The 27,675-nt window shown below is 36.4% G+C and overlaps 1 protein-coding gene across 2 annotated transcripts; it reads left to right on the top strand.

Annotated features, from left to right (window-relative positions):
* The first annotated feature begins 522 nt into the window (after positions 1-522).
* crsp7 (cofactor required for Sp1 transcriptional activation, subunit 7) lies at positions 523-18,618 on the top strand. Of its 2 annotated transcripts, none has more exons than XM_036564962.1 (3): positions 523-1,069; positions 14,692-14,766; positions 16,646-18,618. In XM_036564962.1, the coding sequence occupies exons 1-3, from the start codon at positions 998-1,000 to the stop codon at positions 18,239-18,241; spliced, it is 1,743 nt and encodes a 580-aa protein (XP_036420855.1). In that variant the 5' UTR covers positions 523-997; the 3' UTR covers positions 18,242-18,618. The 2 variants fall into 2 exon arrangements, with proteins under 2 accessions (XP_036420855.1, XP_036420856.1); XM_036564963.1 differs by lacking the exon at positions 523-1,069 and adding an exon at positions 12,492-14,433.
* Positions 18,619-27,675: the final 9,057 nt, after the last annotated feature.

Here is a 27,675-nt window from a genome sequence, read left to right as displayed (position 1 = left end):
TTTTTTTTTTCTTCTTCATTAATTGCAAACACTACCAACAAAACACACAGGCAGTACCTTATATGAGCCACAGAGGCTACCACAATTAAAAGTAAATAAATAAATACTACGTCAAGGTGCAAATACTTTGTAGCTGGTACAAGCTGACATGGTTCTGATTGTTTTTATAGTTGTTTGAGGTAGCAATAATGTCCAAATAAGTTTTTAAATGTCAAATTTAAAAAAAGAAAAACCTGTTGTTTTTGTTAAAAAACGCAGCTAACAGTAATAATAAGTATGTTGCTTATGAAATTTTGATTATGTTGATTACGAAACTTATGAAATTATAAAAAACAAATCAAATTCGGTTACGCAGAAAAATACAGAATACCTTATTGAATAAGCATGTACGTATACACTACCAGAAGATTCGGATTAACCTCAGTCACAGAAAGAGCAGAGAGTGGCATGAATGTGGCACCGAGGTGAATTTTGACAGCTTGCAGGACGTTTGTCATGAAAAGTTCAAAGTTTAGAGGTAGGAGGGGCGACTAACCGTGACGTTTAGTTTGTCCGAAAAGTTCCACACTCACTCGAGTGGAGGTCAACAAGTAAGAAAGCAGTGGTATAGTATAAATAAAAATCAGAGTAACGTATAGTATATAGTACCTGACTGTGGACGCAGTCGTGTCTTACTTGAACATAGAGCTTTGTGAGCACAGTTACGTAATGACGTCTCAGAGTTCCAGTTTCCCATAATGCATCGAGGAAACGTTTTGATCGAATTCACTTCATGAAATCGGGGAGGGTACTCAACGCTATGAAGCAGAGAGAAACGACTGTCGAATCTTCATTACCAATTGAAATCATTTATGAATTCCGAAGCTAAGGATCACATTAGAAACATGCGGTTCCCCTACGTTTTGAATATCCAGAAAGGTCTGTGAGTTTTTGCACTATACGTACCATTGTATTCGGAGGATTTTTCCCCCGTCGGCCGATTCGCACCGAGCAGGCAATGACAACGGCCTCAGCAACCCCGCAGCAGATGAGAGACCGGCTGCTGCAGGCCATCGATAGCCAGAGCAATGTGAGTAGCTAGCTAACTAGCCAGTGAGCGCTACCACCGTTGTAAGCTCTGTGTGTGTAATACTTTACTTCCATTGTTGTTTTTTATTTGCATACGGAAATGCTTCTAAAGGACATTATTTGAATTCGTCACACGTGATGATCCAAGTTAATGATCTTAATCGCCAGCTAGGTTTCGCGTAAAGTAAAATGGCTGGTAAAGCGACTAAGCAAACTGGCTAACTGTTAGCCGAAGTTAAGCGACGAGTTGGCGATTGAGGCATTGAAAGTTGCTTGTATCAGTGGGGACTAACCTTAATGCTTTGATTAGCTAAGTCATGCTTTCAGGTGCCAACAGTGTAACAACTGAGGCTGCCAGCTTGCTCGCTAGTAACATTAACTTCTATAACAAAAGGTTAGTTTTTCGTCATATAGCTACACAAGTTACACAACGATTATGGTTAGCTGCTAGCTAACTGCATCTTTTCAGTCTCAGCTAAAGCTAGTAAGGTCGTATGTCATCAATTAGCTGCATAAGAAAATTAACGTTAATTGAAAATGTGGGAAATGTGCAAAATCATGCATGACATTTATTATAATGGCTCCATAAATAATTCGTGATATAAACAATTTTTTAAAAGATAGTCTCTTAGCCTAACTGTGTGTTAGGTAGTATGTCAATGCAGCTAGTCAAATTGGTCACCCTTAAAAATTTGGCTTTAAGATTTGGCTAACGTTAACTCGTTTAGTAACTCTCGGTTGCAGTGATTATTGTCGAATTGTGCAATATAATTAACTAATTTAATAGAAACATTGAGGTAGACTTTGTTTCCTGTGCGCTTTGCCATGTACCTTATCGGTGAAGAAATTAAAGAGCAGTGTCGTAGAAAAAGAACTAGCATCTTCACACGTTGTTTTTTCTGGTATAAGTATTTTTTTCTGGCTTGTCAGCGATGTCTAGGTCTCGTTTGTTGATAAACCATGTGATGTTATTTGGGAGCTTGTTGGCCTTTAAAACTGGTATTTTAGCAGTTACACTAAGTCTCCTAATATATGTTATGTAGACGTAAATTATGCCTGATGTAGCTGCTGGATTATGAAATCAACAAAGGCATGATTACCCATAAATATTATTACAACTAATGGTTAGAAAACCCGCGGGAAGGCTTGACCGTTGATTATTTTGGCACGTCATTGCTGCTTGAGAGTGGAGCTTTGTCGTTATGCTAATTTTCTACCTGCTAGTGCTGGGTGTCCAGTGGCTGATTGGGTTAGGCTTTCACATGAAAAAACAGGTCTAGTTTGTTCTTTGGGTTGATACTAGAGATATTTACCTGGTACGGGAGGGCTTTAGGTACTTTCCCACTAGCACCATGCCTCTGGAAAAGATCAAGGCGTACTCAGTAGCCCCTCAGTAGATAAATGTTAGGTCTCCTTCCCTTATTAGCAAAATTAGCTGTCTGCTGTTGTCATGCTTCTTTGGGTTTTGGGCAGGTGTTAGTTTTTTGCACTGTAAGTATGAGGCACATTGTTTAATGTGCATAAATGTTAGTTTTTAAACTGACAATGACCTAGTTTAACAAAAGGCTTACATGCTCAATTAAAATTGATTCTTTGATTACTTTATTAACTGAGGGTGTTTAAATTAATTTGTGACTTGCAAATCAGTATCATAAGTTAGTTATCCAGTCTAAACAGTAATAACTGGGTAACTCTAACTGATGATGCTAATCTGAACATCAAGAATTAAGTTAAAGTGCACAGCTGCACAGATATTGTGGTCAGTGTTGACTTTAGGTTTTGTTATAGTCTGTAGAAAGGCATTTATGAATTCTGCAATTCCTAGTCATTTCGGGTACAAAACCACATAACCACTTAGTCCAGCAGAAGGCTTTCAGTTTTTAAAAATGTTGAATTAGGGATAAGTATGGTGCAAGCAGGTTATAGTTCTGTGTGGTGGATTTAAGAACTACCTTGGAAGTTTAAAAACTTTCCATTAGCCTAGGAAGACTTATTGTTTAAAAAAAAACACACACTGCATTTACACTGCTCTGGCGCGTCAACGCATTTTAACAGATCTAATACTTTTCAATAGGCAAGTGGTTATCAACAATCTAAATCCTAACTTTTCTAAGTGTTACCTTATTAACGTTCTGGAAAATGTTCCAAATGCATATTGTGTTGAGTTTCTCATTGTTTAAAAAACAAAAGCATTTCCTACATGAATGTCAACTTAGCAAGACTACATTTCAATTGTAATTTGCAGGGAACTCCTTTGTAACAGTCACATGCGGCCAACTAAAGAGGGAGGATGCATTCATGGCTGTCAAGTGCTAGAGAAGTTGCAGTGTTACTGTTGAGTTCAGTGAATGACCCTAAGATCTGTTTGAGAAGTTGGCCTACTCTAGAGTAAATGAATGGCTTCAATTCTGACTATGATGTATGACCTCTGGCCATAAAGGATGACAGTGTTTTTATCTTTAAAAGTAGCAGCAGTTACCACAACACTTGTTAAAAAACATTGTTGACATTTTTGGGCAAACAATCACATATGTAGCAAAAAAAAATATTGTTGCATCTTTGCTTTAGTGTAAGGCTGCAATTCAGATTTGATAATAAAAATCTTCAGAAGTGGTAAAGGCAGTCAAATAAATTATACTTGTACCACTTTTATGAAATGACACATCTCTTTGAGGAAACAGATGTTTATTCATAAAGTTTAATGCTTGCTTATCACCAGACTCTTTGGAGTTAAGCACAGCTGTTGAGACTCCATTCCATCCCGACTCTCTGATTTGATATGATAACCTGGGTGTAGTCCAGATATGTTCCCTACTGCTCCAGATTGGGGCTAGCGAGCTGTCTGGAGGAGAGTGAAACCTATTCAGACTGCACCAGGTGGTAAGACTGACGCAGTGGAGTTTAACATGTGCTCAGGTATAAAGAATCTTGTGAATATGCTCACTACTACAAGTTAACAAAAGACATTGTTTTCAGGTTTTAAGATTATCATTGAAAAGATGCTGTTTCCTTGGCTCTCTTGCACAGATCATTACTTAGTGGTTGAAATGGTGTCACTGACCTCTTTAGAACTGTCAGATTGGGCATGATCTTTGCAATAAAAGTAGTCATGACTTTTCATTATCTCATAGTATTTCAGTACAGTTTTTATTAAAACATAAATAAAAAGCAAAATAAAACATGTAATTGACAAGAAAAGTAAATTAATTGTAATTAGTCATTTTTCAATTATTTTAGAATACATAACACAGTTTTAATATCTTTTATTTTATCATGCAGAATTCCCGGGATCTGGAAAATAGCTTATGTAACTCCACTGCATAAAGGAGGTGAGGCGGCAGATGTAAATAACTACAGACGAGTCTCAAAATTGTCGTGTTTAGCTAAAATTTTACAATTTCTAGTAAATAGTCAACTTAAATCATTTCTATATGCAAATTCTGTCCTCAATCTGGCTTTAAAGAAAGACACAGCAACATCTCTGCTACCACACTGGTTTTAAATGATCTCTATATGGCTATAGACAGGAAGAAGCATTGTGCTGCCATTTTTATTGATTTATCAAAGGCATAGCACTGAGTAATTGCAAATCAGATTTTTTGACTATTTTTTTGTACCACAAAATTCAATTTTGGCCGTTTTATGCTATATATATATGTATAAATATATATATATATGAACTTGCTGCCTCTGCCTCAGACTGCAAAGTACACCTGTATGCAGATGACACGGTTTTATATTGTTCAGCTGACTCTGTTTATGCTGCAATAAGAAACCTCCAGTGCTCATTTAATGCCCTACAGGTTGCTTTGTGTAAGCGCAAACTGGTTTTAAATGACAAGAAAACTAAGTTCATGCTGTTTTCCAGATCTACTAATACTGATTTTAATATTGTAAATATTACTACCCTGTCAGGATCCAACATTGAAAGAGTCACAGAGTATAAATTAGGGCTGCAACAAACGACTAATTTGATAGTCGAATAATCTATCGATTACTGAAATGAATAATTGATTATTTGGATTATAAATCATTACATTACCAAATGACTCTTATGTAGCTAAATTTCGCTTGAGGTTGTTTTATGCATTTGCTAATTAACAATAGAAGACAGTAAAAATTATTAAACAATTCACTGTTATTATTGCTAATACAAAAGATAAATAAAACTCCAATTTCTTTTTCCTGTCAATTTAAAACCAGGTTTGTGCAAAGTAGCAGCAATAAAATATAACAAAACTAAATTAGTTTTTCTTTAATCAAGTGAATAAACAAATCAAAATTTAAACAGTGCAGTATGTGATGTGTGCATTCTGCTGTCTGTCTACGCTCTGCTGAAACTAAATTCTACAATAACAGGTCTTTATTAAAACGGAGTAATGTAAGCTTGTCTCCGCACTCCTGTGAGAGACTCGCTCTCCTCTGAGAGCAGATATTCCCCGCTGCAGAGATGTGCTCTGTGGCAAACTTGTTCTGTTTGAACAGTTAAATTTGAACGATTTTGAAACCTTTAATTTCAACATTAACCCTTGGTCCAGCTGCCCTATATGTGAATAATACTTACTTGCTTCTCTGTTCCAACTCCATTAACGATTCAAGAGAACATGCATTTCAAAATAGAAAATGTTACAGCTCAGCTCACAACATGAAGTAGGACGGAATTTAACATTAACATTAGCAAACTAGCTCTCTAGCACAGCTATCGCCACGTCCCAAACGACACACTTCTGCACCTCACATACTACACTAATGAGAGATGCACTATTTTTACACACTATTTAGTGTGCTAGTATGCAGTTTGGGACGCGGCGTATCTAACCGAGATTCTTCTTGATTCATTTGACTGATGTGTTTCCTCTATAGACGCTTATTGCTGTATGATAAATAGATTTAAATCCCATATTAATAAATTGTTTGCAAATGTAGACAGAAGCTCGGTTATCTATATAGAAATAAATCCTGTTTCCCCATGTATGCAAGAAAAAAAATAGTTGAGGCAACCTTAGTATCTGTCATGAACTACGGTGATGTAATTTACAGACATGCATCTGCCAGTTCCCTCAAACACTGGACTCAGTCTGTCACTCTGCACTAAGATTCATTACTGGAGACCCGTATAACACTCATTGCTGCAGATTGTATGAAAAAGTTGGTTGGCCCTCACTAGCAGCATGGAGGGGAACACATTGGTTTATTTTTATTTATAAAACACTCTCCTGCCATATGCCAGCATATTTTACTTCAAAGATGTCTGTAAATACTGGTAATTATCAGACTCGCTCCAGTGGTTGGATCACATGCCAGGTACCGAGAGTTTTTACTGAACTGGGAAAATCTGCCTTTAGTGACTGTGCACCAGCAAGCTGGAACTCACTACAGGAAACAGCTGGTGTCACTCAGTCATTTTAAACTTTTACTCTCTAGCCACTTCCACTCTCAATGCAAATATTTTACCTGATTTTTTACTATTGTTGTCTTATTTTCATTATTTTATTATTTATTTGTTTATTTATTATTATTCGCATTCATATTTTAATTATGATGATTAGATTATTATTTTAGTCATTTTAATTTGTTTAGTTTCCTTTTAGATCTTATCTGTCTTGTTTTATTTATCCTCTTTTAATTTTATTAACTTTAGCTTTTATTAATTTTATTAACATTTTAGCTACGTTTTAATTGTTTTATTTTGTACTGTATTATGTATTTTTACTATTAATGCTTGTTTCTTTATACTTACCTGATTTGAGTCATTGTTTTATTAAATTTACTTTTATTATTTGATATGTTCTTACACATTATCAATCCCTTTTCTTGGATCAATTCTGCAACATTGTAAATGAGGGTCACCCTCAATGTTCTCTGAGGTTAAATAAAGGTTGAGTGATTGATTGAATTATAATAATAGTCAAATTATCAAACCTTTTTCCATTAATTCATTGAAATGAAATGTCTTGTGCTTTTCTTATTCTAATGGACTGTTCGAATTCACTATTTCAGAAATTGAAGAAAATTGAATTTGTATTCTTAGGTCAGGGCTCATTTTAGGGAAAAAGTATCATTTGATTATATAAGTATAATCTGATTGTTAATTTCCATCAGAGATTCCTGATTTGCAGAAATTATTTGTATTAGTATGGCAATTTAGAAAGCCAGTTTTGCCATTTTTAATTTTATTTTTGTTATCTGCCCATTTTTTTATTGCACACTCTTATTTAAGGCGTATTTTGGGTTTCTCCAGATATAAACACAGAGGAAAAGTAGGTGAAAGACGATTCATCAGACCACATTATTTTTTTTTTCTTTTGCTCACTATTTTAAGTTCATAGTGAACTGTTTTTTTTTTTTATTGATTCCATTATGTTTTTTTCTGGGTGTATCTTTGTGGTGTTAAGCAATTGCTGTGCTTTTTTGCTTGTGTAGTTTGTGTGTATTGGTCATGATTGTTGTCATGATTTTTAAGATTGTTTCTCTTGATAATTTTTCAGTTTTTGCAAGTGACACACCTGCACTTCCATTTCTTTGGAACTTTACTAGCTAGTTTATGTTGCTTTGAAATCTTGCGTGCCAAAGTCCTGATTGTCAAACCACATTTTGGCATTTAGTCCTGTTTCATGTGGTCTTTCTGCCTCCTGGATGTTGCTTAGACAAAACTCAACATTTCGAGAAGCCACTAAACAGCTGATTTGTTTAATACTCTAAGATAGGGCTCTGTAATAAAACGATAATAATAATTATTGCAATGTAACTTTCTTCGATAGAAATATAAGAAATGTTCAGTAAATGTTCAATTAAAATGGACTATTCTCACGCTTCTGCGTTGTAGCGACAGCCCTGGTGGTGTTTTCTTACTGCATGGGGTTAGATGTTTCCTGTTTGAGTGGAGCGATCGGTGATCTGTTCTCTTAAGACTAAGTGTGAGTAATGAGATGAGTGGCGCAACTGCACTGGCCTAGAGTGAACTCACTGCTATCCTGCTAACATCCTAACAAGCTTTAGCAGTGTTAATCCACGTCTGCTTCTCACAACTACAGCACTGTGTGTCACAGCGCTCAATCATATTTTTTTGTATTAGTGCTTTCCCAAGCAACAAAAGTGAAACCAAGAAGTGGGTTCATGCTAGTTACAGCCCTGATTTAATTGAAAGTAAACTGAAGATCCTGTATGTGTAGCATTGGAGAGTGGGAGAACGCTAACTTCCCAGGCTAGCTTTTTTTAGCAGCTAGCTAACCTGAAGCAGTCACTTGCACTGCACAGCAAATTGATGTTACTGTAGATCAAAGAAAACAAAGAAGCACTGATTTTGGTTTAAATGTACCTAAAAGGTAGACGTTTGTCTAGTGCGAGAAAATCACACTGCAGTTAAAGCTTTTGCTTGCAAGCGTCAGATATTGCGGTACTTTCACCCCTCAAACTACTACGACAGTGTAGAGAAATCCAAACGTCTACTAGCTTGTGTTTGAATACTGAGATCCATCATTGACACATTCTTGAAAATTGAGTCCGCACGTAGGACTGGTTATTTACTCGTTGGGGGTTTGTTTTCACACAGGAGAAGAGCCTGGACAAGAGCCATACTATAAGAAACACACTAAAAGAAAATATTTTGGAAACACAACAAACATGAAACCATATTACATGTTTCCACCCATTTTCCGCCTGGTTGTAGTTGCTGCCAACAAGCAAGTGATGTCAAAGCTTCCACCCAACTTGGAAAGGGCGAAGCGAATTACAAACTCAAAACCGAAGTTATGAAATCACTAAAGAAAACGGGTAGGATAGCTGTAACGTGATGCATGGACATCCAATGCCGCTGGATCTTGCGTCACCGCAACAGCGCATTTTATCACAGATGAGTGTGAGTTAGCATCTCGTGTGCTCCAAACAAGAGCAGTAAATGAGAGCCTTCCAGTTGATTTGGCACAATGCTTCCGTTTGAATTATTAATAAAAGATATTGGAAGTAAATTCGTTATGGACTATTATAAATACTTTGCTTTAAAAGTACTAAGTTGTCACACAGTGAGGGGGAAAAAAAGAAATCCTGTATAGAAAAAAAAGATGCATTAAGATAATCGTTTTATAATGGCATCGCAGCCCTCTGAATCGTAATTGAATCGTAAGGTGCCTAGAGATTCCTACCCCTACTACTCATTTTAACTAATTTTGACTTTTGGCACATTTTTACAGTGAGCGGGTCTTAGAAGTCTGTCGGCCAACTAATTTGGAGGATTATGCTGGAATGTCCAGTATTAATGTAACATGCTGTGGGTCCTGTGTCACCCTGTGTAAAATATATATTTAGGAAATTGAAGTATATTAAGAAAACATACTTGTTGAACAAAGCTGTACAAGTATCACGATAGAGTTTCTTTGATAAAAATGTAAGAAATGTTTGGTAAATGTTCGATATAATAGAGCATTCTCACACTTCCTCGTTGTAACGACACCCTGGTGGCGTTTTTTGACATGTTTAGGAAGGGTGGGGTCAAGGAGTGAAATCTGAAACGTGGAATTATATATTGCCTGTTTAAGTGGAGCGATCGGCAATCTGTTCTCCTGTGACCAAGTGTGAGTGACGAGATAAGTGGCGTAACTGTTCTGGCTTACAGCAAACTCACTTCTAACATACTAACAAGCTTTAGCAGCGTTAAATCACGTCTGTTTCTTAAACTACAGTGCGGTGTTACAGCGCTCAAGCAGTCATATTTTAGTATGCATATTTTAGTAGTACATTCCCAAGCAACGAAAGTGAAAGAGAGAGCACTGCTCTCATTTAAACGGAAAGTAAACTAAAGATGCTGTGTGGCACTGGAGAATGGGAGAAAGCTTCCCAGGCTAGCTGTTTTTAGCAGCTGGCTAACTTGAAGCAGCTCTCTGTCACTCGCACAGCACGGTGATTTAATGTTACTGTAGATCAAACAAGAAAAAAAGAAAAAAAGCACCAATTTCAGTTTAAACATACCTAAAAGGAGGTTTGTCTGGTGCGAGAGATTCACACTAGTTAATGCTTTTACACAGTGAGCGTCAGATATATTGCGGTTCTTCCATCCCTCAAACTACTATGATTGAATAGAAAGACCCAGATATCTGCTAGCTTGTGTTTGAATATTGTGATACACTCTGACATAGATATAGTAGGAGAAATGGCAGTAATGCAGTGAGGTCCATCATTGACGTGCCGAGCCAGCTAATGTTTGATGTTCGTATTAAGCTGACGTTGTTGAGAAACTAAACAGTTTAGCAGTTGTTACCAGACAGCTAAAAATAATGTTTTCTTTCTTAAATTATGAATATTACAGAAATTGCGGCCGTGCTTTTCCAGCTGGTACAAACAGCTAACCAAAAACTTTCTCCCATTATCCCATGACAGATTGGTGAAATGTTGACCATGAAGGATAGTTTAAAACAGCAAGTGTCCACTCGGGAGCATGAATCAGCCTTCAAACTTGAAAGAAATAATGATTTGACATTTATCGCGATATGTATCGATATCAAATGATATGAATTTTTTTTTATCGTGATAACATTTTTGGCCATAGCGCCCAGCCTTAGCGCTAAATAGCCTAGCAGCGTCTGCTAAAGGGCTAACTTGGCCAGCTTTGCACCTGTTTAAATCAGTGTTTCTTAACCCTGCTTCTGGCAGCCTACAGCTCCATATGGTTTCCTCTTATTACTTCCATTTATTAATTTAAAAACACCTGAACCAGCTCTTCAACTCGTCATCAAACCTTGCATCTGAATTTGCTGTGCAGTGAATCAAGGGAAATAAAATAGCACTGACATAAATGCAGTAAAGAGTGTAAAGTACCACTGATTATTGCCAGCTACGAGTCATTGCAGTCGTGAGTCTACATGTCATGGTTGGCCATTACGTTCTCAGGATTATGAAGACTGGTATGTCAGCTTTCCTTGTTTCCAACCACAGAATCCCTCTGTGTTAGTCAGTAAAACTGAATTTGTCTCAGCACCCCAGTTTAAAGAATACAGCTGCTCCAACTCTTCATGTTCATACAGTCAACTAATATTAGATATTTCAGCAGTTCCATTACCAGTATGGCTGGCCTGCTGCAAACCCAAAAAAAAGCTCATTGTGCTCAGTCGTATATTTTCACTCACTGTAGCCAAACAAACATGACTCATGCATGCAGCTCAAGCCCTACCCGAAACATCACTTGTGTTTGATGAGAGTGAGGTTTCTGTGTATGGAGCAGACGCACTGTGCGGACCCATACTGCTTGTGTAGTGCTTTTAACACGTTTAGAATGTGTGCACCTATAGCTTCAGTGGGCCATCCATGCAGACAAGCCTCCAGAAAGCAGTAAATTATTTGTAAAATCATAATGTATTGTTTTACATTTAATAAAGTTATACCTAATGCCCAATCATTTTCATTTGTGTGAACAGCTGCAGCTTGAGTGAACGTTTTGCACTTCGTACGAACATTTTCTTTTATTCGTGGTCACGATTAACAGTTTGTTCTCGTTTTCTTTTAATTGTGTGTTTGTTTTCTGCACTTCGTGGGTACTTTTTTTTTTAATTCATGATCACAGTCTTCTAATTCATTCTCATTTTCTTTTAATCGTGGTCATGTTTTCTTTTTAATTGAACACACATTGTTAGTTTTTTTTTGATTGTGCACAAACAAAATAAATGGAGTAATACAGTTTGTGTTATTTGTCCTGTACAGAAGTAGCTAACGGCTCCCCAAGACTGTTTGTCGGGTTTTGACGTGTTAGATTGATGAGATAATGGACATAGATGCTCATTAAGTTTGATTTTGATTAGGGGGGTTATGAGGACACTGTAGCTGCTCTTCACAGCAGTGTGCAGCTGCAGTTTGGTGGTGAAATAAGGAAGACAGTAAACTACAACTACAATCTTCACTGAATTACACTTTCTGAGGATTGTATTTAACAGGGATTTAGAAGCAACTTAGCCCGGTTTCTGGAGATCATCACACAATTACAGGAAGAAATGATCAGCATTGCAACATCCTCACGTTAATATATCTACTTCTAACGTATAGATATATTAAACTCTCTCACCATTTGACCTCATCATGAATGTTTCTATGTGTGATTGAGTTTGTTAAAACGTTGATGCTGATCATTTCTTCCTGTAATTGTGAGATCTCTAAAACCGCAGTTTGATGCACGAACAGAAACAGGGCTAAGCAGCTGCGCTGTGGCATCATCTCTGTTAAATATGATCATTAGAAAGTGCAGTTTAGTGTTGATTGTGGTTGAAGTTTATTGTCTTTCCTTCATTTCACCACTAAACTGCAGCTGCACTGACGAATCCATGGGCCGTTTGCTGTGAAGAGGAGCTACAGTGTCTTCATGACCTGCCAAACCAATATCAAACCTAATGAGAATCTCTATCCATTATCTCACCAATCTAACACATCAAAACCTGTCACACAGTGTCAGAGAGATGTCAGCTGCTTCTGTACAGGACCAATAAATGCCTGTATCTGCATTCATTTTGTTTGTGCACGAATCAAAAAAACAATGTGCCATCAATTAAAAATAAACATGACCACGATTAAAAGAAAACAAGAGAATGAATTAGAAAATCGTTATCACAAATTAAAAAACATACCCACGAAGTAAAGAAAATGTGGGCACGAATAAAAGAAAAGAAGAGAACAAATTGTTAATCAAGGGAATGAATTAAGAAATTGTGACCATGAATAAAAGAAAACATGCAAAATGTTCACTCGAATTAATTATTTTATTTATTTATTTATTTTATTTTATACCTCCGTCCCCTCCAGAGCTCTCTAGTTTTTAGTCTATATCTAGGTTTTTTGCTTGAATCCAAGCTCTGAGCCTGATGAGTGCCCTTCCAACATTGTCAGTGACTTATACTTTTTGAACCCTTATTTTAAAACTCCATTTTTCTTAAAAATGGCTTACTGGCTATTAAACGTCACTGAGAGCTAAAAGTTATTTTTGTTTGTTTATTGTCTTAAAGATAATTTTAGGATTTTTTTTAGGGACCAGGTTTAGGCTAATGGATTTAGATGCTATAAATATTACATACATTTTATATTATATCATTTAGAAAAAGAATAATATCATTGTGGTGTGACCACCTGTAGTTAGACTTCGACATTGTAAGCAGCTTAATTGACTGATGTAGTTTACTTGCATCTTTTGGCAATGGTACAGCAAAGTTTAAGCCTTAGTGCTGGACAAACGGGGAATATACTTTTAATGCATAGTTAATTTGTGAAAGTGGGCCAATCATGCTTTGATTTTATAGAGCTAACCAGGTTTGATAATGGATCGGACCAGAAGCCAGCAGCTGAGCCCATGCAAACCACATGATTATGTAAGATATTAATGACACAGTGGTTAAGCAAGCTGATTAACCATTTATTTGACCTAACACATGAAAATTGTTAGCGAAGAACAGTCGGAAGTAAGATTTTTTTGTGGTGAAGTAAACTTATAATTTTAACACGTTGGACTACTCTGTACTGCTTACTGTTTCTCTTACATTTTTTTGTTTTAGTTTAAATGTAATAGACAAGACTCAAGATACTGTTTTTAGGTTTGAAGAAAAATGTAAATTTCTCAATATTTCCATTGGATATCATGCAGTCATGGTCCTTTTCGAAAGTTTGTTTTGGCGGCATCCAGATGTTCACTGATGAGTGGGTTAATTACATGAACTCTGTATCCAGTATTTGCAGATGGGCACGGAAATACACACATATACAACTGTTCATATCATTATTTATTATAACTTAAATAATAGTTGATTATATATTTCCTCAGACTTTGAGTGTGTGTAGGTATTAATCTTTCACATTGTCTTCAAATCTTTGATTATATTTTATTTTTCCCTCAGTACTGTCTTGTTTTCTTTTAATTATTTATTATACTCCATGGATTCATGTCACAAATTTTTTACTGTTGCGTTTTCATAGTTTGACCATTCCAACCGTTTGTAGTAGTCCAGGCTGAAGCCCAGTTCCCTGTGTGCTGTATCTTATGATAGAATGTGCAACTGTAGCACTCTTGTTGAAATACAGCTTTTATATGGCTTCGACAGACTACGCTGGACAGTGCTTGTGAGAGACCTATGAATAAATCAATGAGCAGCAGACTAACAAAAGCAATATCAAAGTGGAAAGCTACATTAACCCTCGAGAGCATCCACTGTAACAAGAATACGCAAGCTATGTGGACTACAATGAGAGCAAGAGGGCTGCAGTTGTGAAGTTGGAACCATTGATTGTATACATAACGTGTACCCTCAATGTTTAAAACATGCAGCCACTGTTGCTCTAGCTGGATGTCCGTGATCAACATCGGAAACTGCGTTCACCCTGTGGAAATCGCATGATTTTCAGGTTTCAGTAGAATGCTGCATTCACATAATAAATTTTATTGAATTATTGGAAGTAATAGATACATTGATAGTTATAGCAAAATGTAATGCAATACATTTAATGAAAGTATGATACATGGAAATAATGTCATTGAATTATTGGAAGTAATAAATACATAAATTATAGCAAAATGTAGTTTTATTAAAAAAAAATCTTTGTACATGCATGTATGTTTCAGTATTATCAAGAGTTAATGTGTTGGTCATTTTTCCCAAACAGATCTGTAACATGGTTGCAGTACTTGACGTTATCAGCAATTTGGAGAAATACCCAATCACCAAAGAAGCACTTGAGGTTGGTAATAATGTAAACATCTTAACGCTATACAGTTACATTGCCACATTCAGCCAACTCATTTAGCTCCCTGTGGAAAAAGCGTGGGGCGGGGGGCGGGCTAGAAATGTACGAGGTAGATGTGGACTGTCATTTGGAGTTCCAGTCCCTCCCATTTTCACTACTCTACTTGCTTTCCACTTTGGTCTCTGGATGACTTTTTAGTTTTGCAGGTTTTTGTGATTAATTTGAAATAAACCACATTTCATTCACCGGGCTTTTGAATTAGTGTCGTCACAATCAACAATGATAAATCTTACTTGATGGCTGCTTCTTTGTCATTGGTTTGCAATTTAAATTTAACTCAGGTCGCTAATGTCCGTCCATATATACGCTACGTGATCTGTGAGTTGAAATCAAACACCTCTTTGCTATTATTTTATGTCTGTTTTTAACAGCAGCTCGTGCTGAGAGTCTATGAAGAGTCAGTCGTTAAAACAATTGTTATGCTGACAGTACTGTGCCGTTGTTGCTAGAAGAGAAAGAATTGATGAATTCCCTCGTTTGATCACAGAATGTGTTTCCATCAGCAGTGAACTGACCCGGATTTTGTTTGGAAGCATACCGCAGATTTTAGCTGGACTGGTTCAGCTGTGTGTTGCAGACCCAGAGTGTTCACACACGTCAAAATGGAGCAAACTAAAGAAAAAGGTGTCCACACCAAACAAAGCGCCCTGAGAATCTTCTCCATCTCTGGTTAGCTATCTGCTTCGCACACCTGTGGGTGCGTTGCCTCAAACAGATGACGTTTAATTAGCCAACTACTGCGACGTTTATATTTGTATGTTTCTATTTACATTTATAATTTATAGATTTTTAATTATTGATTCAATCTTTTTCTTGCTTATGTTTTATGACCTACCGTGATGTTGCTGGCCCACTACAAATTACTGCCTCCCTCTGTGTGGCCTGTGGGGGCCTGCACTATATGTTGAGAAACCCTCGCATAGGCGACCTCTTCCACATCCAAAGAATAAAAGCTGCATATTGCCACCTAAAATACTAGATAACTTTATATGGTGAAGTGACAGGCACAAACTAGAAAATGGTTGTAGCTATTGCAGTTAACTGCATCAAAATTCTAATTAAGGATGTCCAGATCCAGGTTTTTGCACCCCTTTAAATCCAACTACTTTATGTTGCCAATTAACGCTAAAGTAAAATCATTTCATTTTTTTGTGCAAAATGTGACACTCAGGACTGGTTTTTGTGGTAGTTATAATTGAATGATCAGATCTTTTTTGTGATCAATATTTTATTAATTTTATTTAAACATATAGATCACAAGAACTTTGTTTACAAAGCTAAAGATATGCCCACAGCGTTCCTCACAATATAGTATGGAGTTAATGGTTACTATCAGTTACCAGTAATAGTAACAATACTGATGATAGTAGTGATGGTCAGTGGTGCACTGACATAAATGGAGAAGACATACGCATTAAAAAAAAAAATGAATGAATGCAGTGTAAAAGATTTTTCACACTCATATCAGTTAACAGAAATCACTAAGCGCTCATAATCTTTAATTATTCTTTCTCAGTATTTGACCAGGATACAGCTGTTCTTATTTTGGCCTTATTTATCCTGGCCACTGTACATTCCAGAAGAGTAATGTCCCAAAAATAAGTCAGCCAATGAACTGATACCTTTGACTACCAGTATCTATGTATAGTGGTGTACACTATGAACAGACATCTTTCAGAGTAGCCATAATAGAGTGGCATGAATGTGCTATGATTTCATAGTACTGTACCGTAAAGTAGTCGTATTGGTCAAACACAGCTTTGCATAGAGACCTAAATGCTTTGAATAATAACAGATGTTCTTTTCAATACAGGAAACTCGCCTAGGAAAACTTATAAATGATGTAAGGAAAAAGACAAAGGATGAAGAACTTGCAAAGCGTGCCAAGAAACTCCTTCGAAACTGGCAAAAGTTAATTGAGCCTAGCCAGAGTGACACTCTATCTCGAGGACTGCAAGGTGGCCCAGGATCTGCCAATGGTGGTTCTCATCTCTGCCGCACAGATCTATCTGCACCACAATCAGCTAAGATTGCTCCAGAACTTAAAATCAGACATGACATCCATAATACTTACTCACCTATGGCAGAAAAATCAAAAACCCGAAAACACAGGGACCAAAGGGATAGTCAGAATCTGCCAACTAAAATGTATAAAACATTCACACCTGGAAATATGTTTTCTTCTACCCCACTGTTAAATGGTGTTAGTGGCAGCCCTGAGGCTCTCCTGGAAAACCAAGATGATACACCTTCTGATAGTAACCAACCAGAGCATCTTGAGAACGACAGACAAAACAAAATCCCTATCAATGCTGTTAAGCCTCATCCAAGCTCCCCTGGCCTTACCAAGCTTCCTAGCACTTCCTCCTTACTTAAAACTTCAGTGTTACAGCAGCAAGCAAGAATAGTTGGAGATGGAGCTGAGAAACATCAACCCAGTAGCCCCCAAATCTCATCATTAAGTCCATGTAACGTCACACAAGATACAGTGACTAAGAGGTCTTCAGCATATGCACCAAAAGGAACTCTCCTGAGCCCATCTCAGAATTCTGCCCAAGTGCCCTCTCTTCTGCCTTTAACATCCCCAACGCAAGTGTCTCATGCCGACGGTCACTCACCCCTTGAGCTGGAGGAATGTGTGTCCTTACACAGATCAACAGAGAGAACCTCTCAGTCCCTGCACAGCAGTACAACACATGAGCCTTCAGGGCTGCACAGGCACAGTTTCTCATCTGAGGCTACTAAGGATGGGCCAGAAGGAGTAACCTCTAACAAAAAAAGAAAGAAGTACAGGTCCAGAGACTATACAGTAAATCTTCAAGGGCAGTCCTCAGAGGACAGGACAAAGCCTGTGCGATTAAAAGAACGAAGATTGACATTTGACCCAGTGACCGGACAGATCAAGCCCCTCACTCCAAAGGAATCTCACCATGACGAGGAGTGCCAGAGACCACCTATTTTTGAAACTGCAAGGACTGAGTTACCTCAGCAGAGGCAATCTGTAACAGCACCCAGTCCTTTCCAGCAGACAAACTGGAAAGAGCTGTCCAGAAATGAAATCATTCAATCTTACCTTAGCCTTCAGAGCAATGTTCTAACTTCGTCTGGAGCACAGACCCATGGAGCACATTTTTTCATGACTGAATATTTGAAACGAGAAGAGGGTGATGTTCGGGAACCCAGAAAGACACATGTTTTAGTACCAAGTGACTCTAACTCGGAACTCCCTGGGGTGAGTCGAGAGGTGATGCTTGAGGACCTACACAGAATACATATGGAGCACTGGCCAGGGGTAAATGGTTGTTATGATACCAAGGACAACTGGTATGATTGGACAGAGTGTATATCTTTGGATTCTCATGGTGATGAGACCAAATTAAATATCCTGCCATATGTCTACCTAGACTGAGAAAACAGCAGCTGTGATGGCTTTACATAAAGTTTATCACCCCCACTGTGAGTTTAGTGACAGATTTTTCTGTCCTTAATTTTCCAGACTTGCATACGTTTTCTGTTAGGTCACATGAAAAAGGGGGCTTTTTTAATAAAAAGATAAAATATGTCCTGTTTGTAATGTGCTGCTACCAACAATAATTTGCAAAGAAGAGTTGTAAATAATAGCTCAGTGATATTTTCTGGGCGAGTTACTGCACAATGTGTGTATAGGAGGAGTCAGAGCAAGCACTAAGCAGTGCAGATAGGGTTGTGAAAGCAAGACGAAAACTTGTTTGGCAGTTGCAAAGAGCTTTATGTGACAGAATAAATTATACTTTTTTTTATCTTGTATGCATCTATTTATTTGACTTTTGTTTTCCTTTTTTCCTAACAGAAGGTTTATCAGCTAAGATGTGCAAGTGACCATTGAGGCTTATCGATTTTTGACACACATTTGTCACACATTAGTCCTGTTATTTGTGAGGTACAAGAGGTGTATACATTTTTCTCTCTTGTGTGCTAATTATGGTAGCTATAAACATTCCATACCTTATTCTTTACATTTTTCTTAGTTTTTCACTTATGTACATGATTTTTAGGAGACAAGGGCAATCTATTTTAAGTTTTCTTTGACATTACAAAATATGAAAAGTCTTTTATACTTTCCGTTACATTAGATGTTGATCGCCTTACTGGACAAAAAAAGTAAAAAACATAAATTTGATCCACCTTAGTAAAGCATATGTCTTTATGTCAACCTGCCCACCCCACACACAATTGGTGCATTATCTGCATGTCTGTACATAGTTTTTGCATTCTTACAATCCATGTAAACCTAAGTGTTAGTTTGTTTAGGAACATGCTTTGTAAAAAAAATGCTTTTTATTATGAAAGAGATGGTGCTTTGTTTTGCAGATCATTTAGGTTAATTACCAGTAGATCCATTCGGGATGTGATCGTTACATCACACTTTTTGACAGACCGTGGATGTGCGTCCCCCCCCCCTTCCCCATCCTTTCATCCCATCCCACCAAAATGTTTAATTTTGATATCTTGCCATTAATTCTGAAAACAAAACATTTTGTGAAGGTGGTGAAGTTAATTTGCTGCTGACTTGTAAACACTGTGCTCCGCTACCTTCGTCCTACCAATGTGCCTTTGATGTCAAAAAAATTTTTGAATGGCTTCCGCTAGCTTCACTTGCTGAAAAACCAACATAATTTCTTAAAAACATGTCAGATATTGCAGGGATATGTGTTGTGTTTGAAGCAGTGGCCATCTAATGAGCTCAGCCCTTGTTGAAGGGTACTGCGAATTTGCAATAAAATCAGAGGCCAAATTATTTTGATCTGATCATTTGATCAGTATTTTTGTTCAGTGTTCAACATGACTCATTTGTTCAAAATAAATGAATTGATTTGAAACATTGCCATTATGGTACCTTTTGTGTTAGTAACTGCTAAATGTATTTAACTGGAGTGAATGTGTTCATTTGTTTAGTTGTGGTTGGTGGTGGTAGTGATGTCATGTTTCTTGTTTCCAGATGTTACTTCCACCAGGGCTATTAAAAGGAATACTGTTCATGCTAATTGTTTTTTACAGTTTTGCTGATGTAATGTTTTTAGAAGCAATGGTTGGTCTAGATGCACAGTGTCTCTTGCATTTTCTTCATTGGGGCAAATTACTGAACGATGGGGGAACGTGTGGTGAAATCCAGCTAAATATTACAGACGATAGATCCAGGCCAAATAAAGAAGGAGCATATTCCTGAGGGTTGCACTAACTGTGTAACAATTTTTAATATGTTATAATTTAATGGTTCCTCACTGCTGTTGCCCTAGATGTGTCTTTTAATGTTTGACAAGGTGGGTGTTGCAGCCAAAAGCAGGTGGACAGTAAGAGAGTTCTAGAACTGACTACCAGGAGACTAAATTTTTTTTCTTTGGTGTGCCACTTTAAATTTAAAATATAGCAAGGGTCTCAGACTTTAGGCAGTGTAGGCTTATTGGCCACTTTATTAGACACATCTACCTTCTTCGTACATCTTGTAATTATATAGTGTCTTTTTTTCCATGCAATCTAATGTGCTAGCCATCCTCAAGACCTTCATCAATATTCAGTTTCGTCAGTGGCCACACCCCCCAAATGGTCCACGACCTCAAATAATATATGGACAGCAGCATTCCTATGGTGGTCGCTTTCTATTGTGGGTGTAACTTATTGTATTTCTATACAAGTGTTTATAAATAATCAGAAGGGGCTCATACAACCATCAGTTGTGTAGGAAATATGGAGCATGTAGGGATGAGAGAAAAAATGAAGTACTGTGTAGAGCAGGAATGTCCAATACTTTTGTTTCAGGAGACCAAAGTATGTTTGTCTATAAAGAAAGTTGGTAGATTTTGGATCAAGTTAAATGTATTATAGAGCATCACACTATAATGCTTTATACAATTCGTTACTAAAATGCTTCAGAAATAAATTATTGAATAATGTGATGAATATAATAATATATGTTTACATGTTTGTTCTCTCCTTGGATGAGGCGATAGGGTTAGGATAATTTTCTGGTGGGCCAACTCAAACTACCTTAAGGGCTAACTTTGGCCTGCGGGCTGCACTTTAGGCCAGCCCTGGCAAAGTGTGTATATCTACAGCGTGATTGTAGTGGTCATGCATGTGCATATGTGCAGATGTGAGTGGAAGAAAGAAAGAAAGAGAGGATTTAAGGAAAATGTTGCATTGTTCTGCTATAGAATTCAATTCAAAATTTTTCAATTTAAAATTGAATTATCCTATACAATATACACTTTTTTGTGTATTTTTGTGTGTAGTGGATAGCAATTAAAATGTTGATGTGAATTTGTTAAGATACTGGCCAATTTTATCAGTTAATGAGATAATCGAAACGAGATGAGTAGAACATTTTTTTATTCAAATAAATTTTAAATTTAAAATAATAATAAAAAACATTTAGCCCTTTTGGACCAAATAAGAAAAGGGACACTGTAGACTAACTATTTTACTCATTTAGATTTTGTTTTAGATTTGTACTTAGTGGAGATCTAATAACCAAATACACACACGCGCACGCGCACACACATTTTCTAAGCCGCTTATCCTTCTGGGTGGCGGGGGGAGCTGGAGCCTATCCCAGCAGTCATTGGGCGGAAGTCAGGATTCACCATGGACAGTTCGTCAGTCCATTGCAGGGCAGACAGACAGACATGTACATTCACACACAAGAACCGAATAGCTGTAGTAAATTTTTAAAAAATCCAGTATGAGAATTAATTGGGTAGTCAATAAATCAGACAGTTATGGTACTTAATGACTTCCTTGCAGTCTCCATTAGACTGGTTAGCCAAAGACATGTGGTTTACTGAAAATATCGCGGACACGGAAGTTTAGGGCTTGATGGGTTGGAGTCCCATACACATACATACCTAGATGCCGCGTTGCCTGTTATTCTCTAAGTGAGGCGATACGTCTGCGCGGCGCCATGATGGAGCGGTCAAGATACGCTTGTGAACAAATTCACTTGTACTGAGAGATGAAGAGTTCTCAGGATTAAATCGGCCACAACTTCCTTGTTGCTCAATCGATTTTCACCAAATTTGTTTTGTTATAATCCTCAGACATAGATTAATCTATCTTGCACGGACTGCTTTCGGTAACTTTTATTTCTTTAATAACTGATTGTGCTAATTGGCCGTCCGGTGTTACGGTAAATTCAGTTCCCCCTGTTCCCCCCTCATTGCGCATGTCGAAATCATGACGTCTTCAGTCGACGCTCCTCTGCGGGGCTTAGATGGGCTTAATTCGTTTGTTTTTGTACCGTTCTTTCGTCCTATTACTCGCGGTAAGCGAATTACCATGTTGTTTGTAAAAGGAATTGTAATTAAACACGTTTTAAAGTATAAAATGTGTTGTTAGCAGATGGTTTAATACACTACGTGGGCTATGCTAGCTAGCTTTGGCTCCGTTTTTAACTGTTATTCCGAGTAACAGAAGTTAGATTTACTGCGCCATTTCTGATTTAATTACCGTACATGCAGACACATTTTGTTGTTCAGACTTAAGTGATTTTTAAGGTGTATTTATATCCCATATCCTCATCAGTCTCGCTAAGTTCTGTAAATAGATTTGAAACATTTGTTGCTGAAATAAATAAACTGCATTAAGTTACACAGCACAGTAATTAGTCTACCACGGTAAAGTTAGTTTTATTTTCGATATTCGTCTTTTCGGCGCTAATAACATTTGATCGGACTACGGTAGTCAGCGAAGACTTACACATTCATGACAGTACGACCACAGAGAGTGATGCACACCTGTTCTTTTGCAGTTTGGGTGACATTTAACGTACCGCTATTTTGTGTTAATACCATAGAACTGAGACAAGTTTTTTCAGTCGGAAGGAAAATCATTCTAGACCACACCTACATCCATGCACACGCCTCTGTTTTCCTCCAAAGCGTTTCAGTGCATTTAAATACATATTTTAATTGTTCATGCTAACAATAGACACAGCCAGACAATAAAACGTCAATAGCTCCATAAACACTGTGTCCATGCACATCTGATTAATTGTGTTATTTGCTCTAAATTATGGTTAGAAATACACACCACTTTAATTTAGAGAAAGGACTTTGAATAAACCTGTAACTAAAATGTACTTGCCAATAATTGTCCTAATAGTATTGAGCATACCTTACCTGTAAAAACCGATCTTACCTGTATACTGATATAGCTAGTTAGCTTGATGACGGAGGTTCAGTAATCGATTAGCAGTCTTGAAGGTTCAATAGATCCTTAACCATCTAAAATATTAGTTTAAAAAATGAGAGTGTAGAAAAGAAAACGTCTTATTTAAGTGGATCAAATTGCAACTCAAAACTTTTTTAAATCTATCAAAAACTCAGTGAGTCAGACTTAAGTTATTTTTCCATTTTCAATTTCGACATTTTAGATGTTGAACATTTAAAATACTGCTTAGATTCAAAGTGCAGCATTCACTGCAATTAATACAGCTGAAATACTTTTGAAGGTTAAAATACAAATATTAATATAAAGTAATTATTGCAGTACATTCAAAATTCAAAAGTTGTGTATGGTTGCTGAAACCTCACTGCACCATACACAATTGTTTTTAGTGCCGGGTGTAATACAGCTGAAATATTATTAAAATTCAAAATAAAAATAAAAAGTAGTCACAGCAACATATCCAAAATCCAAAAGCTGTGCATCATTGCTGACACCTTGGTGCACCATACACAGCTGTTTTCAATGTTGTAAATAATGCAGCTGAAATATTATTGAAATTCAAAATACATAAAAATTTATAAAAAGTAGTTACAGCAATATATCCAAAACTCAAAGGCTGTGCATCATTGCTGACACCTTCTTGTACCATAGACAGCTGTTTTTAATGTTGTATATAATTTAGCTGAAATATTATTGAAATTCAAAATACATACAAATTAATAAAAAGAAGTTACAGCAATATATCAAAGATCCAAAGGCTGTGCATCATTGCTGAAACCTCACTGCACCATACACAGCTCTTTTCAATGTTGTAAATAATGCAGCTGAAATATTATTGAAATTCAAAATATAAAAAAAATAATAAAAAGTAGTTACAGCAATATATCCAAAATCCAAAAGCTGTGCATCATTGCTGACACCATCGTGCACCATACACAACTGTTTTTAATGTTGTAAATAATGCAGCTAAAATATTATTGAAATTCAAAACACATAAAAATGAATAAAAAGTACTTACAGCAATATATCCAAAACTCAAAGGCTGTGCATCATTGCTGTCACCTCACTGCACCATACACAGCTGATTTTAATGTTGTATATAATTTAGCTGAAATATTATTGAAATTCAAAATACATAAAAATGAATAAGAAGTAGTTACAGCAATATATCTAAAATTTAAAGGCTGTGCATCATTGCTGACACTGCACTGCACCATACACAGCTGTTTTTAATGTTGTATATAATTTAGCTGAAATAGGTTTATACTTTATATAAATGTTTATGTATTTTGAATTTCAATAGAATTTCAACCACATTACATACATCACTAAGACCATTGTATATGGTTCAGCAAGATGTCAGTGATCATACACAAGTTTTGGATTTTGGATGTAATGCAACATCTCATTTAAATATTTTTTTTATATATATATATATAACTATATATAACTGCTTTATATAAATTTTTATTTATTTTGAACTTCAATAATTCAGCCACATTACATACAACACCAAAAATAACTGTATGGTGCAGCTAGGTATCACCAATCATACACAGTTTTTTGGATTTTGGATCTAATGCAATATCTCATTTAAATAATTTTTTATATATTTTGAATTTCAATTATATTCCAGTAACATTACATACAGCACTACAAAGAATTGTGCACAGTGCAGTGAAGTGTCAGCAGTCATACACACCTTTTGGATTTTGGATATAATGCAATAAATACGTTATATTTTTTTATTTAATTTTAACTTCAATAGTATTTTGCCCATCTTACATACAACACTAAAAACAGCTGAGTATGGTGCACCAAGGTGTCAGCAATGATGCACAGCCTTTGGATTTTTGAAATATTGCTGTAACTACTTTTTATTAATTTTTATGTATTTTGAATTTCAATAATATTTCAGCTAAATTATATACAACATTGAAAACAGTTGAGTATGGTGCAGTGAGGTGTCAGCAATGATGCACAGCCTTTGGATTTTTGATATATTGCTGTAAGTACTTTTTATTAATTTCTGTGTATTTTGAACTTCAATAATATTTCAGCTGCATTATTTACACCATTAAAAACAGTTGTGTATGGTGCAGTGAGGTGTCAGCAGTGATGCACAGCCTTTGGATTTTGGATATATTGCTGTAACTACTTTTTATTTATTTATATATATTTTGAATTTCAATAATATTTTAGCTGCATTATTTACAACATTGAAAACAGTTGAATGTAGTGCAGTGAGGTGTCAACAATCATGCACAGCCTTTGGATTTTGGATATATTGCTGTAATTACTTTTTATTATTTTTTATGTATTTAAAATTTAATAACATTCCAGCTGCATTATTTACAACATTGAAAACAGTTGACTATAGTGCAGTGAGGTGTCAGCAATGATGCACACCCTTTGGATTTTTGATATATTACTGTAATTACTTTTTATAATTTTTTCAGTATTTTGAATTTCAATAATATTTCAGCTAAATTACATACAATATTAAAAACAGCTGTATATGGTGCAGCAAGGTGTCAGTAATGATGCACCATCTTTAAATTTTGGATATATTGATTTAACTTTTATCAATTTTGAATTTCATTAGCATTTCAGCTGTATTACACCCAACACTACAAACAATTGTGTATGGTGCAGGTAAGTTACAGGAATCATACACAACTTTTGAGTTTTGAATGTACTGCAATAATTACTTTATATAAATATTTGTATTTTAACCTTCAAAAGCATTTCAGCTGCATTAATTGCAGTGAATGCTGCATTTTGAATCTAAGCAGTATTTTAGCTACATTATATCCTCAAGTAAAATTCAAAGTTTGTGTGTCATTACTGAAACTTATCTGCACCAAACACTGCTGAATTAAATGTTTAATGTCTAAAATGTTATCGAAATTCAAAATGAAAAAAATGTACAAGATTTAAAACTTACATCTGACTGAGTGTTTGATGGATTTAAAAAACTTTTGATTTGCAATTGGATCCACTTAAATAAGACGTTTTCTTTTCTACACTCTCATTTTTTAAACTAATATTTTAGATGGTTAAGGATCTATTGAACCTTCAAGACTGCTAATCGATTACTGAACCTCCGTCATCAAGCTAACTAGCTATATCAGTATACAGGTAAGATCGGTTTTTACAGGTAAGGTATGCTCAATACTATTAGGACAATTATTGGCAAGTACATTTTAGTTACAGGTTTATTCAAAGTCCTTTCTCTAAATTAAAGTGGTGTGTATTTCTAACCATAATTTAGAGCAAATAACACAATTAATCAGATGTGCATGGACACAGTGTTTATGGAGCTATTGACGTTTTATTGTCTGGCTGTGTCTATTGTTAGCATGAACAATTAAAATATGTATTTAAATGCACTGAAACGCTTTGGAGGAAAACAGAGGCGTGTGCATGGATGTAGGTGTGGTCTAGAAGTGCATGATTTTCCTTCCGACTGAAAAAACTTGTCTCAGTTCTGTGGTATTAACACAAAATAGCGGTACGTTAAATGTCACCCAAACTGCAAAAGAACAGGTGTGCCTCACTCTCTGTGGTCTTACTGTCATGAATATGTAAGTCTTTACTGACTACCGTAGTCCGATCAAATGTTATTAGCGCCGAAAAGATGAATATCGAAAATAAAACTAACTTTACCGTGGTAATTAGTCTGGGTTATTATTGTTAGACTAGGAAGTTGGTTTCCCTGTAGTCTTTGAGGCTGAAGTCTTACTGTTGTGGTACTAATGTGACTTGTCTTTACAGTAATTTTTATTCATATTTTATAATCTTTAGAACTGAGAATACAGGGGGAACATCTTTAACCAGAGCCTGAGAAAAGTGGTTTCCCCTTGTATATTACAGCTAGAGTGGATTTAAAGTACAGCAATGATGCTGATAATCTATTTCTGTGCATGATCATTTCACTCAGTAACTTTTATTCATATTTTATAATCTTTAGAACTGAGAATACAGGGGGGACAATTGCAGATCCGTAGCCCCAGAGCTAGAAACCAAATTTGAAGACGCAGGCATCGACATTGCTCATCGCCTTGGCAAAGCGGATGCCACAAAACCTCGCAGTGTAATAATCCAATTTGCCTTCCGAACAGCCAGAGACTTGGTGTGGAAGCAAGCCAAGAGCAATGCTCTGCTCAAGGATAAGAAGCTCCGTCTCGGCGAGGACCTGACAGCGACTGACAAACAAACTCGTGCAAAACTATGGCCTCTCGTGGAAAAGGCCCGCAGCGAAGGCAAGAAAGCATACTTCAGAGGTGCCAGAGCTTACATCGAAGGGAAAGAAATTCACTGCGAAAATTGAAAACTCTTGGATACTCCACATATGCACCTCCGGACAGTAGCCACTACTGTCACTTTATGGACATCTAATCCTAAAAACGGCCAAACTGAAAAGCTCATCCAGTTAGCACGCTAAAAATGGTGACTCGCTTTCTGTTATAAGTAAAATATCGTTACAACTGTTCTTAGAGACAAAAAAGGATGGTTTTGATATGTTTACGTGAAAAGTTACATCTCTGTCGTTTCACTACGGATTTAAAGTTTATTTCAGTTAATGCTAGAGGATTACGAGATTTAGTTAAAAGGAAAGCTTTCTTTCTTTTCTGCAAA

Source organism: Colossoma macropomum, unplaced genomic scaffold (assembly GCF_904425465.1).
Source record: "Colossoma macropomum unplaced genomic scaffold, Colossoma_macropomum, whole genome shotgun sequence".
NCBI lineage: Eukaryota > Metazoa > Chordata > Actinopteri > Characiformes > Serrasalmidae > Colossoma > Colossoma macropomum.
The sequence above is the reverse complement of the archived record's forward strand: the minus strand, read 5'-3'. Positions and strand labels throughout refer to the sequence as shown.